The sequence below is a fragment of the Aulonocara sp. 'chitande type north' Nkhata Bay genome, linkage group LG7 (genome assembly GCF_057382095.1).
Source record: "Aulonocara sp. 'chitande type north' Nkhata Bay isolate Kocher_YH1m ecotype deep benthic linkage group LG7, A_spYH_male_GT1.1, whole genome shotgun sequence".
NCBI lineage: Eukaryota > Metazoa > Chordata > Actinopteri > Cichliformes > Cichlidae > Aulonocara > Aulonocara sp. 'chitande type north' Nkhata Bay.
In genome coordinates, this window is record NC_141350.1 from 62,313,563 (window position 1) to 62,336,973 (window position 23,411).

General features: G+C 40.8%; 2 protein-coding genes across 6 annotated transcripts in view; both read right to left on the minus strand.

Annotated features, from left to right (window-relative positions):
• The window catches only part of mctp1b (multiple C2 domains, transmembrane 1b), a 42,862-nt gene extending 38,518 nt beyond the window's left edge, over positions 1-4,344 (minus strand). For all 5 annotated transcript variants that reach the window (XM_086301830.1, XM_086301829.1, XM_086301828.1 and 2 more), the window contains exon 1: positions 3,688-4,344. In XM_086301830.1, coding sequence (XP_086157956.1) covers positions 3,688-4,182 — 495 coding nt within the window. In that variant the 5' untranslated portion in view covers positions 4,183-4,344. The remainder of the gene's footprint in view (positions 1-3,687) is intronic.
• A 2,093-nt stretch (positions 4,345-6,437) lies between these two features.
• On the minus strand, positions 6,438-23,380 carry septin5b (septin 5b). The gene is made up of 12 exons (XM_086301835.1): positions 23,152-23,380; positions 23,009-23,019; positions 20,177-20,267; positions 17,643-17,729; positions 17,388-17,511; positions 16,939-17,073; positions 16,739-16,856; positions 11,897-11,998; positions 11,550-11,646; positions 11,305-11,440; positions 10,596-10,698; positions 6,438-10,406 (listed from the first exon to the last, which is right to left on the minus strand). Exons 1-12 carry the CDS (start codon positions 23,192-23,194, stop codon positions 10,344-10,346), a joined length of 1,110 nt encoding a protein of 369 aa, XP_086157961.1. The 5' UTR covers positions 23,195-23,380; the 3' UTR covers positions 6,438-10,343.
• Positions 23,381-23,411: the final 31 nt, after the last annotated feature.

The following is a 23,411-nucleotide window of genomic DNA, read 5'->3' on the forward strand; positions in this document are numbered from 1 at the left end:
AAAGGGAAGGAAAACCATTAGCATCTGATTTACCAATAATCTTTTCTTATCTGCAATGACTATATTAATTTCAACATACATGGATAAGTAAATGAGACTTTGGAGTCTATCTTGCACAAGGAACCACACAGACCACAGTAGGCAGGGTAATATGATCCAAATGGTAAACTAAGATTTACAAATGTTAAAATGATTTGTGTGTGACTTTGGAGGACACACAAATGTGTTTATTGGGGTTCATTGAGTTACTGATTTAGTCCACTTAGACATGTTACTATTGACTAGCTACCAGGCCGCCAGGCGCACCTCTCTCTAGCCAATCCATTCTCACTCCCAAGTCATCACATACAACAATAGCAATAATATTATTTGTATAGCACTTTTTAAAAATACACAGTTACAAAGTGCTTCACTGTTGAATCACACATTCAAACATAAAAACACAGAGTCAAACACATGCCCTTATATTCATTACAGCAGACACACATTACCAGAACAATTATAGACAGAAATTTTGCAATGCTTCTGACATGAAAGAAACAAACTGGGTGAGCTTTGAAATGTGAAATTCAAAATGAAATGTTTTCTCAAAAATAACAGCAGCGTTCTTAGCAGATGTTAGTGTGATAGTGTCAGTTCATTTAAAAGTGTGATGTGACCACAGTGACGTCCCAATTTAAAGCATTTCACTTGCTAGGCCCACGTCCTCATTTGAGGTTTGATAGCGTTTTAGTAGATAAAGGTGAATGACTTGGACATGAATTGAGCTGCGGTTTAGGGAAGGCCTCAAAGGGGACTGGGTGGGCCCTGTCCGGCTAGAGAAGTGAAGAAGTTAAAGAAGTAAAACGGGGAGGGAGGGACGGTGGGGCACGTAAACGAGAACAAACAGCTTGTAGAACTGGGGGAACATATACAGATGAGAACCGGAAGGAGCGTGTTTGGAGGCGTGGCCCCGCTCCTGAATTTCAGATACTTTATCTCCAATTAGCTGACTGATTTGCCATCTTGGTTTTTGAAATCAGGTATGAGAAGCAAAAAGGTGACAGAAATATGAGAAGCAGGTCAGTCCTAAAGATGTTCTGCTTTATTTATATTTTTCACTTTATTAGGGACCAAAATGAAACTCAACATCATTTCCGTGTGTTTATAGAGCTCATAGAGGAGGGAAGACAGGGATAATTTTCCCAGAGAAGCCAAAGTTGTCTGGATCCCAGCAAGGATTTGAGAGCGATCTAAATGAGAGATGTGATATTACTTTTGTAAATTCAGTCTAAAGTGATGCCACTCACTTATGGCGTGCTGATGGGTGGGTATTTGTCAAGTGACCTAGAAATCTATTTCTCTCATAGGCCTTCAAAATACAAGAAGTCTACATGAAAACAGAGCCCCTTATTGGGAGTATTATCACAGTTTATGGGTTATGGCTATTATTTAATATTATTTTCAAATATTTTAACTTATTTATTACAATGTAAATAATTTTATTTTTTAAATCTGCACAACAAAAATGCACAACAGAAGACGAATAATGCTAACTTCCACAAGCGGAGACTAATATAAGCTAATTCTATTCTATTTAACTGTCTGTGGACAATGTATATTTACAGGTCTAACTATTTAATAAAAGCACAAAGGAGGTCCCACTTTATTCTAACTAAATGTTGCATCATGAGTCTTTTTTTTTTTTAAGTTATTTATGCATCAGTAGCCCATGCTGCATTTTATATACCTCCAATGTCAGTCAGCGAAGCGGCTGCGGCACACCTGCACCAGGGCAAACCTCCGCCTACCCCACTCCTGCTTTACAGGTGAAAATAGAGCAACAGGACCGCTGAGTCTTTGATTTTATTTATTTTCTGCTGTGTTTTACTTGCATCTATTTTAAAGAGTGAGTGTAAACACAAAAAAATATTTTATTTTATGTGCTGGAATGTGCAGAAAATAGGTTTAAATGTTAAACAAATTTCTCCCAGTCAGAGAATGTTGCATATAATTAATTTTTTTAAAAGATTAAAACTAATAAAACAAGTTTTAAAAAGAGACTTTTCCATTTGATTACATTTTGTATGATGGATTATGCAGAAAAAGTAGAATTGGGCTGAAAGATCTATCGCTTTATCACCTATTCAGGTTGTAAATCTAAGTAATTAATTACTTTTGACAATAAGTAATCAGTAAAGTAACGGGATTGCCCGGCGTCCGGGGTGCTGCTGGGATGTCCACGCCCACGAGCGTGGCTGCTAACCCCACACCTGCATCCCATCCCAGGCGATCATCAGGTGGACTATTTAATCCTGCCCTACCTGCTGCTCCACGCCAGTCCGTAGTCGCCTCTCAGCGATCACAACTCGGCGTGTTTTTGTTTACGAGCCACCTGCCTGTCCACCTGTCCGCCTGAGATTTGGTTCACCATCAGCTTCGCCGTCTCGACCCCTTTTGGAGCTCCACCCCCCTCTGGTTCACTCGGCCCGGCTATCACCGTGAGACGCACACTCCACCTTCCCTCGTATGCTGCCTTTTTTCCGCACCCCAGTAATCTGTCTCTCTTTTTGTTTTACAGCCTCTCACAGCCCCGCTCTCGGCGTTCCCTGCGCGGTCCCTCGGTTTCTTCTGGTTCCATACGTTGTTTTTCAGGCTACCCTCACGGGACACCTTTAGTTGCAATAAAAATTACTTTCTTTATTCGCTCCTACCCTAGTGTGTGTGTTCTGCTACTGGGTCCTGCCTGCGCTCGGAACTTCGGTTCATGACAGGGATTGCTTTTGGGGGAAGTAATCAGTAATTAGTTACTGATTACTTTTTTCAAGTAACTTGACCAACATTGATTGCTACACTCATCTTTGTTCCTGTCTTTTCCCTCACCCTCAACCAACTAAATCTCCTGAGATCTCTTCCTGTTAAAGGGGAGTTCTTGTACCCTGTGATTGCTTGGTGCTTCTTCGTACTCTGATGGTTATAACCATCCACATCCACAACCATATAGTTTGATTAGGTGGGCCCCACCTGTGTCATCAGTGCTAAAAAATATATTGATTACCTCACTTTGCCCAACCTGGGGCACACAACAACAGCCTATCCTTAAATTACTGTGTTTGCCCATGTCTATCCCAGGTGGAAAACCCAAGTGGGTCCTACGTGTGTTTCCCATTTTGGACCAAGTTAAGTGTTTCCCATGTTTGACCCAGCTAGGACCTACTAAAAGTGCCCACTTGGGATTGCCCATATGGGTTTAATGTGAAAAACCCAAGTAGGCCCCATACAAAAAGCCCAGTTTGAGCCCATGCCCACATGGTACCCATCCAGCCCAAGCAAAAACCAGGTGGGGCCCATATACACACGTTGGCTGGGTAGGGCTCTCTCTGATAAGAATACCACACAATAATTAAATACTTTATACAATGACTACTCTTAACTACTTAAAACACAGTAATGTGATGTAAAATGGAGATCACGGAACAGTTTTTTATTTTGTCATTATCTGTTAACCTATCAGATTTTGACGCATATGCCATTTGACACTTATCGCGTTACAAATCTTGTCATGTACTTGCTTGTTTCCGCTCACACACTCAAAACTTGTGATAGTTAACCTGCCAGTATGAATGAGGGCTAATCTAATAGTTACAGAACTGGCTCTCTCAGACATATATTCATTTGAAAACCCAAATCATCGAGGCAGGAGCTCACCAGCTGATCCTCACTGCTCTCCAGATGTGTCTTCTCCGCTGCGGCAGCTGTTGCTGCGTCGCCCCCGCCATCGCCGTCCGGAGGCTCGGCCAGCCTCTCCAGGCACGCAGACCCCAGAGAGGAGCTCTTGTGGTGGGACTGCACCAGCTGAGACACCGTGGGTTTGTTTGGGCTGGTGGACTTGTGCTTGATCGAAAACTGCAGCTTGTCCCGGCCGACTGCTTTGCCGCAGAGCTGTGCCTCCTTAATGTCCACATCATCCGGAGAGGAGAAGAGCAGGTCGGGCTGCGAGGAGGAGATTACCCGGTCCAGGACGACATTTTCCTTCCGCTTCATCTTCTTGAACATCCACATGCCTCGCTCCTTCTTGTCTTCTGGCTCTCTGGCGCCCAGCTTGGGGCTGAGCAGCGGCTTGGCTTTGGCTTGAAGCTGTTTCCACATCGTGTTTTGTTGGGATGAACTGCTCTCATTCTCGTCCGCCTCGCTCCGCTCCATTCCCGCCTCTACTCGGAGCTCCGGCAGGCTGTCACATCGGTGGACAGGACCACTGAAATACCCCGTTTGTACTATTTCGCCGCATCAGACGGCTGCAAACGCGCCGAAACCTGTACCCAAAAGCACGGAAATACTTCCTCCAGCCAACAGGGCTGTGCGTAGCTCATCTGAAGACCTGAAACTAATGACGTAGTGCCCCTTACCCTGCACCATCAAACAGTCTACCAATAAGATCAGTTTACCATTAAACTTTAGATAATTTGTAGTACGAAAGTTTAACTGCACACCAGTCTTTCATTGACAAAGTATATAACTGTATATGAAGAATAAATGTTTAGACCTCATCAACAAAGAGATGAGCTACAATATTCTCACACGTAACCCTCAAAATATATAACCCCAGCAGAAATATATATTTTTATTTAGTCTCTTTGCTTTTTATACAGTGAAATTACATTATTTACTCTCCTGCACTGAAAAAAACCTTTGTACACAGTCTGGGAGTAACTTAAACTTTTTCTTTGAACATTATTTGCATTATTTTAAAAGAAATCAAATTATTAAAATTCATTTTACGGGACCTTAGAAACAGTGGGTCAGTGTAATAGTATAAATAATAACCAGCCTGGTTTACGACGCCTATTACTCTTTTTGGATAAGACGACGAGATCAGTGGGTGTCCTCAGGATGAGCACCAGACACAAGCTGCTAAAGCAGCTGGATAAAAGGGACATTCGTCTTGTGCCAAAAGAAAGTTGGCAATGAAGCAACAAATGATGAAAAAGCATCCATGAACCCTGACTTTAGTGCATGTCGTTATGAAAGTTTAAATGGCAAAGAAACATCTTCAGGATCTAAATTTGTTTGATGGATTTCAATTTCAGTTCAATTCACTTCCTTTTATATATCACCAGATCACAAACAACAGTTACCTAAAGCCACTTAATACTGTAAGGAGACCCTACAATAATACAGAGAAACCCAAACAATCAAATGACCCTCAGACAAGCACTTTGGCAACAGTGGGAAAGGAAAACTCAATTTAAACTGGAACCAACCTCTGGCAGAACCAGGCTCAGGGAGGGGCAGCAATTTGTCAAAATAGGTTCCTATGTCGTCCAGTGGTGCACTAATCTTAGTCTCTCACTGAGCATGCTCCTGTGACTGGCCAGCACATCAGGAATTGGTTGGGAGGTATTGTCCAGCATTGTCCTTATCTTGGACAGCGTTCACCTCCCCGATACCACCGTAAGGAAGTCCAGCTCCGTCCCCATAACATTACTGGCCTTGCAGGTCAGTTTATTGAATCTGTTGGCATCTGCGACCCTCAACCGGCTTCCCCAGCATGCAACAGCATGCAGGATGGCTCTGGCCACAACAGACTCATAGAAAATCCTGAACATTGTCTGACAGATGTTAAAAGACCTCAGCTGCTTCACAAAATAGAGAGGACTCTGGCCTTTCCTGCAGTGTCCAGGGTTTTTTAAATTCAGTCCAGGTTATTATCAGTGTGTACTCCGAGGTAGTTATAGTCCTCCACAATGCCCAAATCGACCACCTGGATTGAAACAGGGTGACAGGTTTCCTGGTCCTCCGAATGTCCACAATAGATTCCTTGGTCTTTGTCACGCTGCAGATGATTCTGCTCGCACCATGTAACAAAGCAGTAAACCACAGTCCAGTACTCTGTCTCATCACCGTCACCAATGCATCCAACCACTGTAGAGTCATCAGAAAACTTCTGAAGATTGAAGGGCTCTGTTCAGCGACTGTAGTCCTCGGTGTAGAGGGAGAATAATAAAGGGGAGAGGACAGTCCCTTGTGGTCGCCCAATGTTGCTGATCACCTTGTGAGACACACAATGCTGAAAGCGCACATGTTGTGATTTTCCTGTCAGGTAATCAACAATCCAGGACATGTGAGAGGCATGTACCTCCATCGCTTTCAGGCCTGATGGTACTGAATGCACTGGAAAAGTAAAAAAACACAACCCTCACAGTGCTTGCCAGCTGGTCTAGATGGAGGTAGACATGATTGAGCAGGTAGATGATGGTTTCCTTAACTCCAGAGCACTGCTGGTAAGTGAACCGAAGGGGGTCCAGATGTTGGTTGAGCTGAAAAAGTTTAAAGTATGGAGAAAGAGCAACAGAAACAGACTGCATGCCAGTTAGTTCATGTGTCTGCAATAACAGACACATGGTAAAATAAGAAGACGGACACAAAAGAATTTTACACAAAAGAATTGTTTTATTTGTACCTATTATGGCCTTGTTATACTGCAAATCACTATGTTACGCTGTTCCTGAAAAGGGCTATGTTATAAAGAAAACTGTATCATCACCACATAATAAAGCTAGTATGTTACAAATATGGGATGTAGAACAATTTTAATTCAGGAAATATTCTCTAAAGCATTTTCAAAACCTCTGACATGACAGTCCATAAAATAACATCCGTAATATGGTAAGCATCAATGTTTCTTACACAGTGAGGATGTTGCCATTTAACCATGAAATTAAAACTAAAATACTGTGTCATTGTTGCACATATGACAATGTCATAGTTGTAGTAAATAGTTGTCAAAAGATCCATATAAACAGAAAAAGTAACTGATGAACAACAGACACAAAAAGCCAAACAACACAGCGTTCCTCTAAATCCAAAACAATTTGCATAAAATTAAATCCTCAGTTGAGGACTTATAGCCAAAGACGCTTGGTTTAAAGAAGTACTCTGACTGAGCCTTCTTCCTTTAATGTTTATATTATTCCTCGCACTGGAAGGTTCGCCATCACTTGTCTTATCCTGCAGGTAACATTTGATCTGTGATTTTTTTAAATAACGACAATAGCTTTTTGGATTGAAAAGACTGATGTTTACCAACATATATGTTTTTATTATAACTATATTCTGTTGGTGAGAAACAAAGCGTTGATTCTGTTGGGATTTCTTTGACCCTTTTCCCATATTGTTTTCATCTTTTTACACAGCCAAACACACTGAAACAGTGTTCATCTGTCATAAATTAGAGTTACATGTTAATGATTTATGGTAATATATACAAGCTGATTTTTAATCTTGTGTGGAGATTTCAGAATTCCAAACTTTCGTTCCATATATCTTCCTTATAATGTAAAATCTCTGATGAACATGTTGCAAAAAGAGTGTAGAGCTCTGATATGATGGCTTTTTATTGTTTTTGTACAGTTTCAGTAAAAGTCTCATCAGCTCGATGTATATTTATTTTGACTTTAAATGCATACATAAAACAAAGTTCCAGATGAATCTGACTGATAGTATTATTGCTGTAATTATTATTACCATTACTGTTATTATTATGATAGATATTGCAACTTTTTTGTTACCACAGCAATCATGAAATAGAAATCTGATATTGCAACAGTCCTGTTGTATATAAAACAGAAACTATCTTGCACTGAAATGCAAAAAGGCAACATGAAATATACACCTGGTTAGGGCTGCTCGATTATGGCAAAAATGATAATCACGATTATTTTCACTGAAATTGAGATCACGATTATTTGACGATATTTATTTAACCCTTTAAGACCTACTATAGAACCAAGTCCACCAGAGCTTATATTATTTTTATTTATTTTTTTTACATGCTGTAGTGCCATTTGTGGGAGCATTTCAAGTTGCTATACATCAATACAACTGTTATAGCCCATATTTTAATAATATGTATGCATTAAGTGCATAGTAATTACATAAATTGCAAAAAAGTGCAATAAACTACAAAAAAAATTGAAAATCGCTTTTGTTTTGTTTACATATATTTCTACTTGGAGAAATTTAAGAGGTTTATCCCTCAAAACTTTAAATACAATAAAGTTGCAAAAAATAGTTTCCCACCACAGGAAATTTATTTTGAGTGTCTTCATAGTTTTATTTTGGAGATACAGCAATTTTTATATACTGCAGGAAAAACAAAAAACAATCCTATGATGCAAATTTGCAAAGAAAACAGCATGTGCATCATTTCACTGTGGGAAGTGTTAGGAACAGCTGATAGGAACGGCAAAGCGTGTTTCTGGAATATTATGCTTTTGTTCCTGCAAGCGCTTTTTATGCAGTTTTTGCAAAGCTTTATGTGGAAGGAAACCGTGACCGAGGACAAGCTGATGGCATCAGATGTAAGTACAACTCCTCCGGTTTCATATGCAAAACAAATTATTGCGCTAGCTTACACGGTTCAGGTTCTACAGGGATTTAAAAATAGTTACGCAAAACGGAGCGTGCTGCTCTGACCGGCTTTAAAGGGTTAACAATGACTTTAAAAAAATAATATAAAATAGTGTGCAACACCACTGAAGTTTTTTTTTTTTTTTTAACTCTTTTCAACCAACGGCAGTCACTCTCCAAATAACTTCTGCTTAGCTTTCTGAGCTTCCCTCGGGTCCTCTTAATCAGCGGTCTCCAACCTTTTTTGCGCCACGGACCGGTTTATGCCCGACAATATTTTCACGGACCGGCCTTTAAGGTGTCGCGGATAAATGAGGGAGGGGCTAATAATCGGCTCAGTCATTTTTAATGATCGTTGAAAGCCCAGATCGTAATCGTGATTAAAATTCGATTAATTGAGCAGCCCTACACCTGGTAACCCACAAGTGATTTTGTCTTACTGGATTCAAGTTGGTCTTAAAGTCAATTTATGACTACCCCTCTATAGTAGTGGCCACTTGGTATTTGATTAAACTAATTGTAACATTTGTTACATACAACAAACTACGAGGACTGCATGAACAGCATGCTCTGCTTGTGGCTCTGTTGGCTCATTCAGGTATATCTTTTTGCCAAACAGTGGAACTGCTTCACCTGTTTTGATGCTGCAGACCAACGCTGATCATTCATTGTGAATGTCATGAAGATGGTTTTATTTTTCTTTGTGTGAGTTTGTAGAAATACCAAATATTCTTAAAAAAAATAACAACATAAAAAGTTATGCCCCCTTTAAATACATGGATTTAAAAAGCATTTTGGCATTATCTTGTTTACCAGGCAACCCTTAAAGAGAGCCTATTTTGCTCATTTCCAGCTTTACTTTTATTTTTCTACAGCTAGGCCAGGTAGGAGGTGGTTCTGTACTCACGTCTGTGTGCGCCAGATGACCACATTATGAAGACCCACTCTCACTGACATCATGCAGAGCCAAAACCAGAGCTCATGTGAGCCTCTGGCCATGTTTAAATAAATAAAATCAGTTGTGTGAACATCGAACACTATAACAGCACTGAAACAAAATAGGTTCCCTTTGACTTTTTAGGATTGATATCTTTTTAGGTTGCACGTTACTCTTCCTACTCATAAATGCCTAGATTATTCACAATGCAAGACAACTGCAGACAGATGTGTAGGAGACTGTAATGTGCTTATTAACTGTACATTATATAAAATATGGATGCACCACCAGGTTAGAAAAGTTCAGCCAATGCAGAAGAGTCTTGATGTGTAATACCCCACCCAACCATCTCTGGGTTTAATAGAAACCCATTTAAAAACATCAGCATGTCCACTCAAATACAAAGTACTTTATATTATAATTTCAGTATTATGGGAAATAAGTTATTAGACTACTCCTGATCCTGAGTCCTGATCAGGACACTGATTATATTAAGCCTGATTAAGCAGATATTAAACCTCAAAGAGCAGTGTGTTTCTCCAGTCAGCATTTCAGTTCCACTCACTGTATCATCTGACCATTGTAGGAAAACCCCACATTCAGAATAAGTATTATTAGTATTGTTATTATATTACCAGCAGCTGTTCCAGCTGTTTGTCAGTCCACAAGTACAGTACAAACAATCAGTGAATAAACTACTTAATTCATTGAGGGCATACATGGAGCATTTCAAGTAAACTAACCATCCCTAAGCCTGTGGTCTAAAAATAACAAAGTGCAAGCTACTCCCTATTGTTTAACATGACTCACTTGGCTAATGACTGTACTTTATCAAACGGCAAAAACATCATGCTGTCATTCATCTACTATATTTTTTGTGACCAGAGTTTAAAGAATTAGGTGAAATATTGACACTGAAGAATTTTTCATCTCAACCCCTAAAAACATGGCATCGGTGAGGGATCACTGCCATCTAAATAAAGATATAAAGGGACAGAGATGCTGTGGGAGAGGGGAGTCACAGTTCCTGTTCATGCATCTGCTGCTGCATCTTCTGAAGCATCTGCTGCATCCTCCTCAGCTACAGACACACCAGATAAACACAAGACAGAGACAGGGGAGCAAGAGGAGCATGAAAGACAGCTTACATAATAACACATATGGGTCATCAATTCACATCAGTGTCTTGCTTATATAACACCCACTGTAATGTATTATTGAGCATCTGAGGTATATCACAGAGTCACAGAGTCGTGTTTTTGACACTCACTTCTTCATCTTTCGTCTTGATAAGCTTCTCAGCCTCAATATCTGGTGTAGACAGTGGCAGAATCGGGTTGGGGCTCTCCACACGCTTATCTGCATTCATCTTACTGTAACAGGACACATAAACATGAGGGATGAGAACAACAGGCTGCCGGCTTCCATTTGTTTCGCAGTCATCCATCACAGTAACACTGGATTTTTTTGTCAGCAAGACAGGAAAATGAGCTAACTCGTTCTTCTGTCTGCAATGGAAGCACAAAGTGTTAAAGCCTTTACTAACAGGATTGTTATCTGATAATAACTTCATTTGAATTATTATGATGGTAGATTCAAATGCAAACAGAAACCAAGGCTACAAAGTAAAATTGATGAGATAACAAGTCAAACTTTTGACTTAGTAATAAAGTCACATAATTTGGCTACGCAACTAATGACACAAAATTATGAGATTAAAAATAAATGTTGTGTTATTAAGTAAAAATGTATACTCACATTTGGAATATACATATATACTGACTGCTCAAGAAAACTTTAAAAAATTACAAGAAAATCATGGTCTTAAGAAGTGTAATGTAATGAAATGAACTTTTTGTCACATACTTTTTGAATATGTCAAAGATCTACTAATCGCCCTGGTTTTGTTCTCCATATCTCAGTTTTACTCATAATTAACCATGTTTTGTGACCATGTGTAGGTTTTGTCAGGTTCACACCTCGTCATGTTCTGGATGCACTGTGCCCTGTAGTTCTCATAGTGACAGTCACTGGTGATGTCCTTCAGGTCGTGCATGTGGGTTCTTATCAGCATGGTTCTCAGCTTCACAAAGTCGCAGTGAGACGGGTTCTCCACTGCACGCAGGACAGGATGAACGTGAGGGTGAATCCAGACAGACTGTTGGCCAATCAGAATTGGGAAAGACAGCCGCACAGCTGCAACCTCCAGTTTAGAGCTGCTTACCCTCCACAATGCCCCAGGGGTAGACTCTCCCTCTCACTCTATGACCTCGAGCTTCTACCACAGTGTTGCTACCAATCACAGCAAACGGCGTGCTCTCCTGCATCACAAGCAGCAGCCACAGAGGAAAGATTCAGATTCCTAATGTCAGAATAAAAGTACAAATACTACTGTTTTATTTAGTGGTACTTCATTCCAAATAAATGTTTTCAATTTCATGTTTTTATTCAGCTAGAAGTAAGATTGTATTGAAGCAGGGGTTAGTTGCAGCTATCATCTGAAAATAGAAAACCATAAAGAAGGAAATTAAAGACGCTGTTTTGGACATATTCAATGTGAATCCTGCTCACCTTCAGCTCTTTATCTTGCTGCTTGAACTCTTCATCCTCATCCGAGTCACAGTGAGGGAACTGATAGATCTTTATCCCATATTTATCGATCTCTTCCCTCACCTGGAAGAAAAAACACATATGAGATGTGATGGATAGCAGCAGAACCACACACATACATACGCCCACAGAATGAGAAAATTTAGCAAGAAGTCAGTGCCCTTCTGTACTGTATATGAAGGCTTTAGAGAGATGTATGAATCATCCTGCGCTAAAAAGAGCTTCAAAAGATTTGCATGTCATCACAGAACTGGACCACAATTTAGGCTAAATGAGACAAAAATGGATCCTTTATTTTATCATTTTTTGTTATGTATTAGAAAAAACAAATAATAAATCATCAAAAACAACAAAGATTTTTCCAGCTCAGACATCAAAGGTACACTTTTATGAGACAGTGTAGCTGTTGCGTGCTATGCTTGCAGCACCCAATACCAATAAAAAAGTAAATTTGAAAAATTTTGTTTAGGAAATTGTTGATTATTTTGCTACGTAGATTATACATATCTTCACGAATACTGTTTCTTTGAGTAATTTTGTATTCAGGGCCACAGAAATGTTGTTTAATAGTACTTTATATGTTTTTAACAATTTAATATTTGTTTAATTCCTATGCTTACAATATTATAATGCAATGCTAGCACTAGGCTAAAAAAATGTGTATTGTTTCAGAAAGATGCTAGCTGTGGACTGTCACATAAATAAGGGAAGTAAATGTTCAAATAAATTTGTATTCTTTTGATAATGTGGGTAACAGGGTTGCATCGGTTGAGTGACACTCAGAATAGTCAGAACAGATGAGAAAAACACAAAATATGTCAATGAGGAGGCCATGAGGTTAACACAGAGCTCAATCATGTCACTTCCTTTTTGTTATGTATTTAATATATACTTTACGTCAGTTTATTTAACATTTATGTGTGTTTTTCTTAGGTTTTTGGTTGATATTTGGTCTCCATTAAAATTACAGTGCCATAATACTAGCAAAAGCATCTCCTAGTGAAAATGCAATGTGAATGCTGAAAATGTGAAGATTTTGCCTGAAAGGTTTAAAAATATTTGAAATATTCAAAGCTCAACTTGCAGAATAAGCTTAATTGCATAAGATTACCAAAAGATCAGCCAGCTTAAGTGTAAAAAACGAGAGTACCAAAACCTGAAAATGTGCTAAACAAAATAAAAAAACATACACAAACTAATCTTAATTTGTAGTCTAAGGAAGACTACGATGACCTGGGTGACTGAGAACCTTCACAGACATAATCTTAATTTGCTTACATTTGTGTAAAGGAAAGAGAAAGACATTTTTTTAATCATTCTCCACCCTCTTAGAGCAGGTGATGTCATCATGCAGTGGAGGAATAAATTCCATTAACTCAGTTTTCATGTTTGTAAAGTTTATTTATGGATGTGAAAGGGATTACTATTGCAAAAAAAGTAATTAAATTACTGTTACTTTCCCATAAGCACGCTGTGTCACTGCGTTACTGAACCGTGATTTTGTTAGTGAGAGTGTCTCATGATAATGACGTAAGCGACGGTCGTGGTAACAGACGTGTGTAGATCAACAATGGATAATATATAGAGTGCGGAGAGAGTACGACCGTGCAGCATTTAAAGCTTAAGTGCTGACATTACTTTGAGTTTGACTCTGTAAAAAGTGTCAAAAACATTAGCGTCCACTGTTCACTGCGTGGGAAGAAAATTTCTTTTTACAGCGAAAAAACTGAGCAAGTACTGAGCACGCTGCCACGGGAATGTGAAATTCACAGAGAGACCCCCGGATACTCCCACTGACATGACCGCTGCAGCACCGGGCAAACCTCCACTGGCTCCACGACTGCTAAACAGGTGAAAATAGATTAAGAAAATAGAAAATAGAGCGACAGGACTCAGAGCCGCAGAGTCTTTGATTTTATTTATTTTCTACTGCGTTTTACTTGCATCTATTTGAAAGATGCAAGTAAAACACAAAACATTATTTTATTTTATGTGCTGGAATATGCAGAAAATAGGTTTAAATGTTAAACAAATTTCTTCAAGTCAAAGACTGTTGCATATAATTTAATTTTTGCTTGATGCAATGTGCATAAGGTTTTTTGTTTTTGTTTTTGTTTTGTTTTTTGCCTGTCCCGTTTGGCTCTTTTGCCATCAGAATTATTGTCTAAAGGCAAAGAAAGATGCCCAACGGATTTACTTTACCAAATTGACCATCCCAGCCTTGCCGTAATGGTCCATTTGATTCACCTTTTATTGTTTATTTTATTTTCATTTGCTGAATACGGGACAGACTTGACTGGGGGAAAGAAGGGGAGAAAGAAAGAGGGAAAGAAAAACAGCTGAGAAGAGGGACGGGGGAGAAGGGCAAAAAACAAAAACCAACAGAATAAGCAGAGAAAAAAAATACATATATCGATCACCTGTTGAGAAAGAAAAAAGAAAACAAGCAGAAGAAAACAAGAGTAATAGAATAAACAACATCACAATGATATATGGGAATATGACAGTAAATACTAAATATTAAACATTATTGTGCAGCACATAAGATCAACAGAACACAGTGTGCTTTGAGGTAGGAGCCAAAAAGGGTGTAGTTTGTGTGTGTGATCACCCGTGTGTACACCTGTGAGCATGGACGCGCTTGTTTTTAAAAGGTTCCTTCATGTAATGATCTGCTAGAGCAGGGGTGTCAAACTCAAATGGGCCAGTGGGCCAAAATTCTAAACTGGAACAAAGTCGCGGGCTAACATTAATATTTATTGAAAAAAAAAAAAATTCTTCCTCTAGATATAAGAATGAATCTTTTCTTATGGACTCAAACAAGTTTTGCTGAAAAACTGAATATGGAACAAACAAAGCTTAATACTAAACAATATATATATTAGCTGTATAATACCAGTAGGCCTGCTCCAATAGTAATTTGGTATGGCTTTGCGGGCCAAATGTCATTAGGCTGCGGGCCAAATGTGGCCCGCGGGCCAGAGTTTGACACCTCTGTGCTAGAGGGTGTGGGGGAGCCACAGCCCCGTCCTCCAGGGCATGAAGCAGGTATGGAGGAGATCAAAACTCCAAACATCCAGAGGCCCCCAGAACACAAGAGACCAAGGAAGACCAACAGAGGGGCAGCCGCGCCACTGTCCCAGAAAGAGCTGAGGAGAGTCCCAGATGAGGGCTCACTCAGCAGCCGCGGAGCAGAAGCCAGGGGGGGTTGCAGTGACGCGCCCGTGAGCTCCGCCGGCAGCCAGCTGCGCCTGAGTGACCGAGCCCCAGGCCGGGGGCACCCCACCTCCGAAGTGGCCCGAGCGAGCCCCAGGCTCCAGGCCCCGATAAGCGGCCGCCAAGGAGTGAGCCGGTGTGTACCCGGACGCCCATCCCACAAAGAACCTACAATGCACCGATATCCAAGGGAGTCCGCCACCGGCAGGGGAAGTGGTGGGGGAGATAGGCCTCCAAACCTTGGAGGGCCTGAGATGTGCCCAGAGAGGTGGCGTCTGATACCCAGCCTGACATATAGACACAGAAATACAGGCACACACAGATACAAACATCCATCCCCACCCTCATGCTCTCATATGCACTTACTCCACACTCAACCAACGTGGAGACAGACATAAAGAGACGCTGTACACACGATCACACTCCCCAAGCGTACTCTACAAACCGGGTCTAGGTACCCTTGCCCCTGGAGGGGGGAACTGCACCCAGACCCAGGTGGTGTTACCCTTTTCCCTGCGGTGGGGAGAGGCAGACCACCCGACTCCGCAGCAGCAGGGAGGCCCCACACTCCAGACCGCAGTCGGACGGCCAACTCCTCCTCCTAGCCCCCCCGCTCCAGCAGGCCGCAGAGAACGGGGGTGAGAGAAGACTCCAAACCTCCCTCCACCCGCTCATTGTAGTGTTGATGCATGTGTGTTCTGAGGTGCATTTAAAACCCAGGAGGGCATGGAGCTACCTGCCAGAGAGCAGCAGGTAAGCGCATAGCCCCTCCTGATAGCCCTCAATGTCTACGTGTATTTAAAATTGAGAGGTGGGCAGCGACGCCAGGGGTGAGGTGTACACCCTGATGGTAATTTGGACTCCGTGATTGTGCCCACCCCCAAGATCCTATATGTATGTGTTATGAGAGTGTGAGTAATGTGAATGTCTAAGTTGTGGGATAAAATTGAGGCAGAGGCAGCCAGAAGGGGACAGAGGGGGGGGGGGGGGGGGGGTAGCTTCCTCTGCACCCTGGTGACATACCCCTACTCCAAGGCCCTGCATGTGTGGGTGGTTGTGGTGGAGCGGGAAGAGGGAGGCAGCTGGATAATGTGCATAAGGTTAAAGGATTAAAACTAATAAAACAAGTTTTAAAAAGAGACTTTTTCATTTGATTACATTTTGTATGATGGATTATTCAGAAAAAGTAGAATTGGGCTGAAAGGTCTATTGCTTTATTACCTATTCAGGTTGTGTATCATGTTTTTAATTTTGTTTTACAGTAGGTAATGACATCATGCAGTGGTGGGGAAAATGCCATGAAAAACGAAACTCTTCAGAAAACTTAAACTGTAACTTATAAGTTAGGGTGGATTTAAAGAGGATTGAAAGATTTCTCCATTAATTTGTCTGTAACATGAAGTATGCAGAATTGGTTAAGTGCTAGTTAAGGATCTCAGTAATGTGAATTTTTAAACAAGCATTCACATTAATTTGGGACTTTTCATTTATTTTACAGTGAAAATACTTCAGCATAAATTCACTTTTTATTTTCCACATATAAAGCTGTCATAATTGCAGTGAAATCATGTGTCTTTATGATCTTACCCTTTCTTTGAGTTTCTTTATCTCAAAGGGAGTGAGGCAGTCAGCTTTAGCGATGAGAGGAACCACATTAACTTTATCCTGCAGGGCCTTCATGAACTCTATATCAACAGGATGAAGCCTGCAGGAAGATACGAACTTCCCTGAATCTGTGTACGATACATGTGTGCATATGTGTGTGTAAGAAAATATATATATATTACCCATGTCCGAATGGGGGTATGAAGTAGAGGCAGCAGTGCACTCTGTTGTCCTGGATGTTCTTCCTGTTGAGTCCGCTCTCATCTCTGAAGTACTGTTCAAACTGCTGGTCGATATAATCTGTAATGGGCCTCCAGCTAGAAAATAACGGCATATTTGCATATTTACATGTTTTGCTAAAAAACTGATCTACTTTTCTAAAGAGTCATTTTGATCTCGAAGGTGGTTTGCTTAGCTTACAGTAATAGCAGGTTTGTGTCTGTCTGAGCTAGCTTACCCAGTTCATTCACTCAAACATGGTCCAAAGCAGACAATCTGACCATATGAAAGGAGAGTCTACGTGGACTTTACTTAATAAGTAAAGTCCACTTTACTTAGAAAAATAAGAGGGCTTCTTCCATTTGATGTTTATCACCATGCTCATCTTGTTCGGTACAAACTCAACCCTTACCACGCCGTGTTGTTGACAGCATCTCCAAATCCTGGGGTGTCCACAACTGTAAGTTTCAATTTCACCCCCTTTTCCTCAATGTCCACAGTGTGCTTTGTGATTTCCACTGTCTGACTGATGCGCTCTTCGGGGCAAAACAACAAACAGATATGGATATTAAACCAGAGAGTTATACAATGACTCTGTAGTCACTGTATAACTGATGAAAGAAACAAGAAGAATGGTGTGAAGACGTCTGATAGATTAGTCACTCACCTTCAGCGTTGAGCAGCTTTCTGTCTTTATGAAGATCAGTGAGGAAAAGGCTGTTCACCAGAGTGGATTTACCTAGGCCAGACTCACCTGTAGGATACATATTGATCATTACATCAGTGTAACATGCTCACTGTCACATGGAAACTAATTTTATTGTCAGTTAAAGCAAGGGAGTAAAACTTGTGTTATTAATTAGTGTGGCTCGGATAAAGATTATCTGGGCCAATTGTTGTGAAGACTGAAATTTCTGGTGCTTGAATCTGCGATTTGACATGTTTACAGCAACGCTTTTTGCAGCTCATCTACCCCTCAAATAGTCTCGCACACCAAAACAAATCCCTACCCTAATGAGGACACACGCATGATCTTTCTCTTAGAATGTAGGTATGAACAAAGTCAATAGCACAAAGCAAATATAAAAACCAGCAGAAAGACACTTTAAAGTGATCACTACGGTGATTCCACCTTAGAAACATAAACAGGTAGAAACAGAGGATGCAGTCCGACTGCTCATCAGTTTGTTGTTACCTTTTGAAGTTCACAGTCTGGTTGCTGGGCTGGGGTCAGCATTCCCTCAGCTTTTCCTCAGCCTGCACCACTATTACCTCCTTCAGCACAAAACTGAACTCAGTTGATTGTAGTGCATGTACAAGTAGAATCAATAAGCGGGCTCGATAGGCAAACAGACTAGCAATTCCAAGAAATTGAACTACTGGGTACTGGTTCTTTACAAGAGCCGGTTCTCGATTTCCATTCCAATTTTGGTGTGTGTCTGCACATTACCAAAGTGATAGTTAAATCACACAAGCATATCCAGCATATAATTGAAGGGCAATCTCTCAGCCTTAACTCAAGGGCTTTAGCAAAAGATTTGTATTAATTAACTTTTCTGTTTTATTACTCAGTTACTTGCCATTAAATATCATTTATCGTCAGGGGGTTGCAGCCATATAGTTTATGGATGCAGGTGGCTATTGAAGTTTGCTAGCATTAGCTGATAAGCTAGCACTTAAGAGCCTGTTATCCAAATAAGGCCATTTCTGGTTCCAAAAAATGCAATAGCCATCTTTTATTTGCAGTCTGTGCGATACACACATTGAGCATTTATTTCTCAACTGATCAGGTAATCTCCAAAGCTATTCCTTAACAGGCAATATCAATTTCCCTCTGTCCTTAATAACAGGACTGTGGGTCAGATATCCATGCAACATGGATAACATGGATCAACACCTAGTCTATAAGGCGCCCAGGAGGCATTCTCATTAGATACCTGAAGCACTTTGCTTATTTCCTTTCAATGTGGAGGAGTAGCAACTTCTCTGTCTAATGCTGAGCAAATATACTTTTTGATGTTTTCTACTGCTTGTAGTCATAATCTCTTTCTTTCTACTCTTCACCACCCTGAGCTTGTGGCCATGGGTAAAAATGTAGATTGATCACCACAACAGACTGCAGAAGATACACCAATCAATCTGTCAGTCTTCAATCCACATTACCTCACTCATGAACAAGACCCTGAGAAAAGAACAGCAACTCATCCCCAACCGAGAGGGAGCTTTCCACCTTTTTCCAGTTTAGAACGATGGCCTTACGCTTGAAGCTGCTACTTCTTATTCCAGCAGTTCACACTCAGCTGCAAGTCTCTCAAGTGCAAGCTGAGGTCATGGTTCAATGAAGCCAACAGAACTACATCATCTCCAATAAGTCGAGATGATATATTAAGACCACAAAACCCAACATCCTCTACCTCTTGGCTGCACCTGAAAATGATGAACAGAACTGGTGACAGAAGACAGTCTTGGTGGAGTCCAGTACCACTGGGAATGAGTCTGACTTACTGCTAGCAATAAAAAACAAGCTGTTACTACACCAAGCTCCCACAACAATGTGCATGATACCTCACATGAACTTTGATGGCTGTGAGTTCTGGCCCTGATATGTTGATGGACATATTCTGAAATGCCCACATATATACTAGGTCTGTGAAGGTTCTCAGTCATCCAGGATCCAGGTCATCGTAGTCAAAGGAGCTTGCAAAGAAAAGCGTCTGGACTTCTTTAAGTTGCTTGAAGACGTTTCACCTCTCATCCGAGAAGCTTCTTCAGTTCTAAGGTCAAATGGTGGCAATTTCACACCTTGGCTCAGGCGATTAGAGGATCATCAGGGGGTCCTTTTGTCCCTCTTTGGGGGGATACTCCCACTAGGTTTAAATCTGGGACTCCCCACCATTTGACCTTAGAACTGAAGAAGCTTCTCAGATGAGAGGTGAAACGTCTTCAAGCAACTTAAAGAAGTCCAGACGCTTTTCTTTGCAAGCTCCTTTGACCACATATATACTAACTAGTCAAAGTTTTTAAATAAAATGTGACAGACTACTGTTAACCTTTTGCCTATAATATGTAGCTTGTTAGATGGCAATTCATATTTAAACAGGCTGTGCAGAAAGTGTAATGTGAAAGTTTGATGTAATGACATCCTGTCTTGGTTTGACACTTTTGGTGCATGACAAAGTTGTGTCCTTTTAAACCTCGTACCTGCAACCAAGAGTGTGAAGTCAAAGCCTTTTTTCACTGACTTCCTGTGCAACTGGTTGGGCAGTGTGGCAAAACCAACATATTCTTTTTCCTGGAAACAACCACACAGATAGAAAACAAAGCAGCAGTGGTTAACCCAGAAACTTTGGTTGACAAAGAACCACCTGTGTACACCAACACAGTGGATTTCAACTCAAACAAACAAGATGTGATTGAAGTGCAGATTTTTCAGCTTTAATTTAAAGGCTTAAACATCTTTCTCGGGCAATAACGAGTACAATATGCTTTATGTCTTAAAGATATGCCTATAGTTTAACTAGTCGGTATATGTCATCTAGCTTCATAGAAAGATAAAGTTGGGTATCATTTGCATAGCAACAAATATGTATGCTATGACTTTTATTGATACTTCCTTAGGGAAGCATGTATAAAGCAAAACAGAAATGGCCCCAGCATAGAACCCTGTGGAACTCCATGACTGACATCTGTGTGTGAATAAGATCCCCCATTTACATGAACAAACTGTAGCTTGTCTTATTATACGTGCAAAATCTCCAAGTATTCATAATACAGTATAGCAGGCAGTTGTTTCACAACAGGAGGGGGTGGAGAGAGTGTACAGTGCAGAGGCATACACGTATCTGGAAAGATGGGTGAAAAGGAACAAGAACCTTCAAACAGAGGCTTGAAAGAGACAGATGTCTCTGATATGAACTCAGTAGCAGGTCAAATATAAATCCAGGCTCTCCCATCATACATTAGATTTTCTCCAAATGTTTTCATCTGAGGATATTACAAGCTTTTAATATCAAATCTTATACACAGTGCATTAGCTGTGTTACTGAGCAGAGGTGGTTCTGAAGTTGGAGAATGTTTCTGTGTGTGTGTGTGTGTGTGTGTGTGTGTGTGTGTGTGTGTGTGTGTGTGTGTGTGTGTGTGTGTGTGTGTGTGTGTTACTGTTTTGCTTGCATATTGACAGTTTGTCTGTGAATGTGTTTGTAAGTCACACCCACACACAGATCATAAAATACAGAGATGCAGACTGCTGCGTCTGTGTCGGCTGCTCTGACTCAGCCTCAGCGCTGCTGTCCAACATGGCACCACAGCAGAAAACAGTGAAGCAGGATGAAGGCAAAAAAAATCAATTATTAACCACTCGTGGGATTTTGTAAATATAAATCTGAAAATAAAGAGTGAAGAGTGGATGCTGTATGTAAGAGCTGTCAGAATATCTTTTTGTGAAAATATCAGCTGCAGGGGAGGGGTGTAGCGGCAGTTCAGGGGGCATGGCTAGGGGAGGCTGGTCAACATACACCTGGAAGTAATTGTGGGATTTCACGACTCCTACTTCCTCCTAACAGTAGATGCTGGAGAGGGGTGCTGAGCCGTAAGCAGGAAGCAGTAACAGAGAGACAGGATGATAAGCCAGACACTGTTGGCCTGTGAAAATCACTGTGCTCGTGTGCATAGTGTAAATAAACTTGTCATCACTGCAACTCTTTGGCTGAGTATCAGGTCGTTATGCTACAAAAATGTTCCCTGAATCTCTGAAAAGCAGTCATTTACCAAACTGCACCAAATTTCACAGTAACATATTACAGTGGCTAAAGAGACTAACATAAAGTGATAAGAAACATTTTTGGAGTTGAATTCATTGATTATGTTATGAAATTTTCATCCAAATCATCTATGTTAACTATTTTTCAGCTTTGAACAGCTTGTTACAAAAAAACACACATCTTCTGACTTGTGACTAAGGATGTAGTCCACTCAAATTAGCTCTATGCTCTCATGCTTGGACACTAAAAAATGAACTTGATTCCTAGGTCATAAAAATTGTTCTTTATCTCATACTGAATTCATCCTCCAGATGCTCCATAACATCCTCCTTTAAGCTAATTTACTTTTCATTGACTGTGTGTTAGAAAAAGGAGGTTTGAACAATATAGGATGATTTTTCCAAGTTCGGAGATTGGGCTGGATATTCCTAATATGGTCATCTCAGTCACACAGCTCTGGATGAGCACAGACGCTAGACCCACATGCTGTCAAAACTTATCTATACAAGGGGCACTCTAAACAAAGGTGGGTTAAAGGGGAAGAAACTGAAATAACTTTTCAATTCACTACCACCATAGTTAGCTGAAATAATTAGCTAATCCAGTTGTACAGGATGTTTTCTAAGCAGAAATGGCAAAACCTCTGTAATTCTAGCTTCTTAGTGCAAGGGTTTGGTTTTTGTTTTTTTTCTGTTTCACATCACTCAGGATTAACTTGGGATCTTTAAGACTTGGAAAAGCCCAAGATGTGGAGACGTCACTGGACTAAACAGACTGACTCATTACTGAAACATTTTAATTTTTATTAAAAACTTTGACAGCCCTGCCAATGAAAGAAAGAAAAAGGCCCAAATACTGAGAAGCTGGACTCAATGAGATGATGACCAGACCAGCATAAAAGACCAAAAGTGTTCACAGAGCTGTCCAGCAGAGCTATGCTTACAGATGTGTGCAGATGTTACAAACTGCCCCCCTCCCTGCCAAGACTGCCCTATATTATTTATGTTATTTTTCCCCACTCTGTGAAAAAATTCTGGAGGCACCCATGCAGAAGTGGGGTCTCTGTTACTGCTGACCTGTAATATGCAGCGTCGTTGCTGCATATGCCACTGATCTTTAAGACAGGAAGAAGCGTCAGGAAATACTACAGCATTTCACCCGTGCAGGTGCTGCGCAGAATAGGGCTTTTATTTTGTAAGTCATGTATATATAAACACACACACACACACACACACACACACACACACACACTTATCTGCTGTGTGCCTCTTACCTCTCCATCATCTGAGACGTGAAGCCAAATTCCATCAGACACGAGGCAGGGATGGCAGGAGGAGAGAATCCGAGCAAACACACGTTAAAACGCTCACGCGCGTCATGGAGGCACCACTAAGCAGCCTTGCTGAGAAAGCTTACCTGTCTGGGGCGCGCGGCTCTTGTACCTGCTGTCGGCAGTCATGCTGGACACAGCTGGTGGAAGATGCGTCCGGAGTGAATGAGAGAGGAGGGTCTGAGCCGTAGCTCAGTGGGCGGAGGGCTTCAGCACGAGCTCTGACATGTGCAGAAGTAAGAAATCATAAGACATAAAATACATAAAACCCTCTGTCGTCGTGTTCTACTCTCTCTCCCGCAGGTTTGCAGCATATTTATTGTGTAGAGGAAAAAAATGGATTGCA

Coding starts and splice junctions, on each gene's coding strand:
- septin5b (XM_086301835.1), bottom strand. CDS start 23,194: ATGACTGCCGACAGCAGGTACAAGAGCCGCGCGCCCCAGACAG. Junction 11,647..11,896: donor AGCAAGATAAAGAGCTGAAG/GTGAGCAGGATT, acceptor CTTGTGATGCAG/GAGAGCACGCCGTTTGCTGT. Junction 10,699..11,304: donor TGCATCCAGAACATGACGAG/GTGTGAACCTGA, acceptor GTCCTGTTACAG/TAAGATGAATGCAGATAAGC.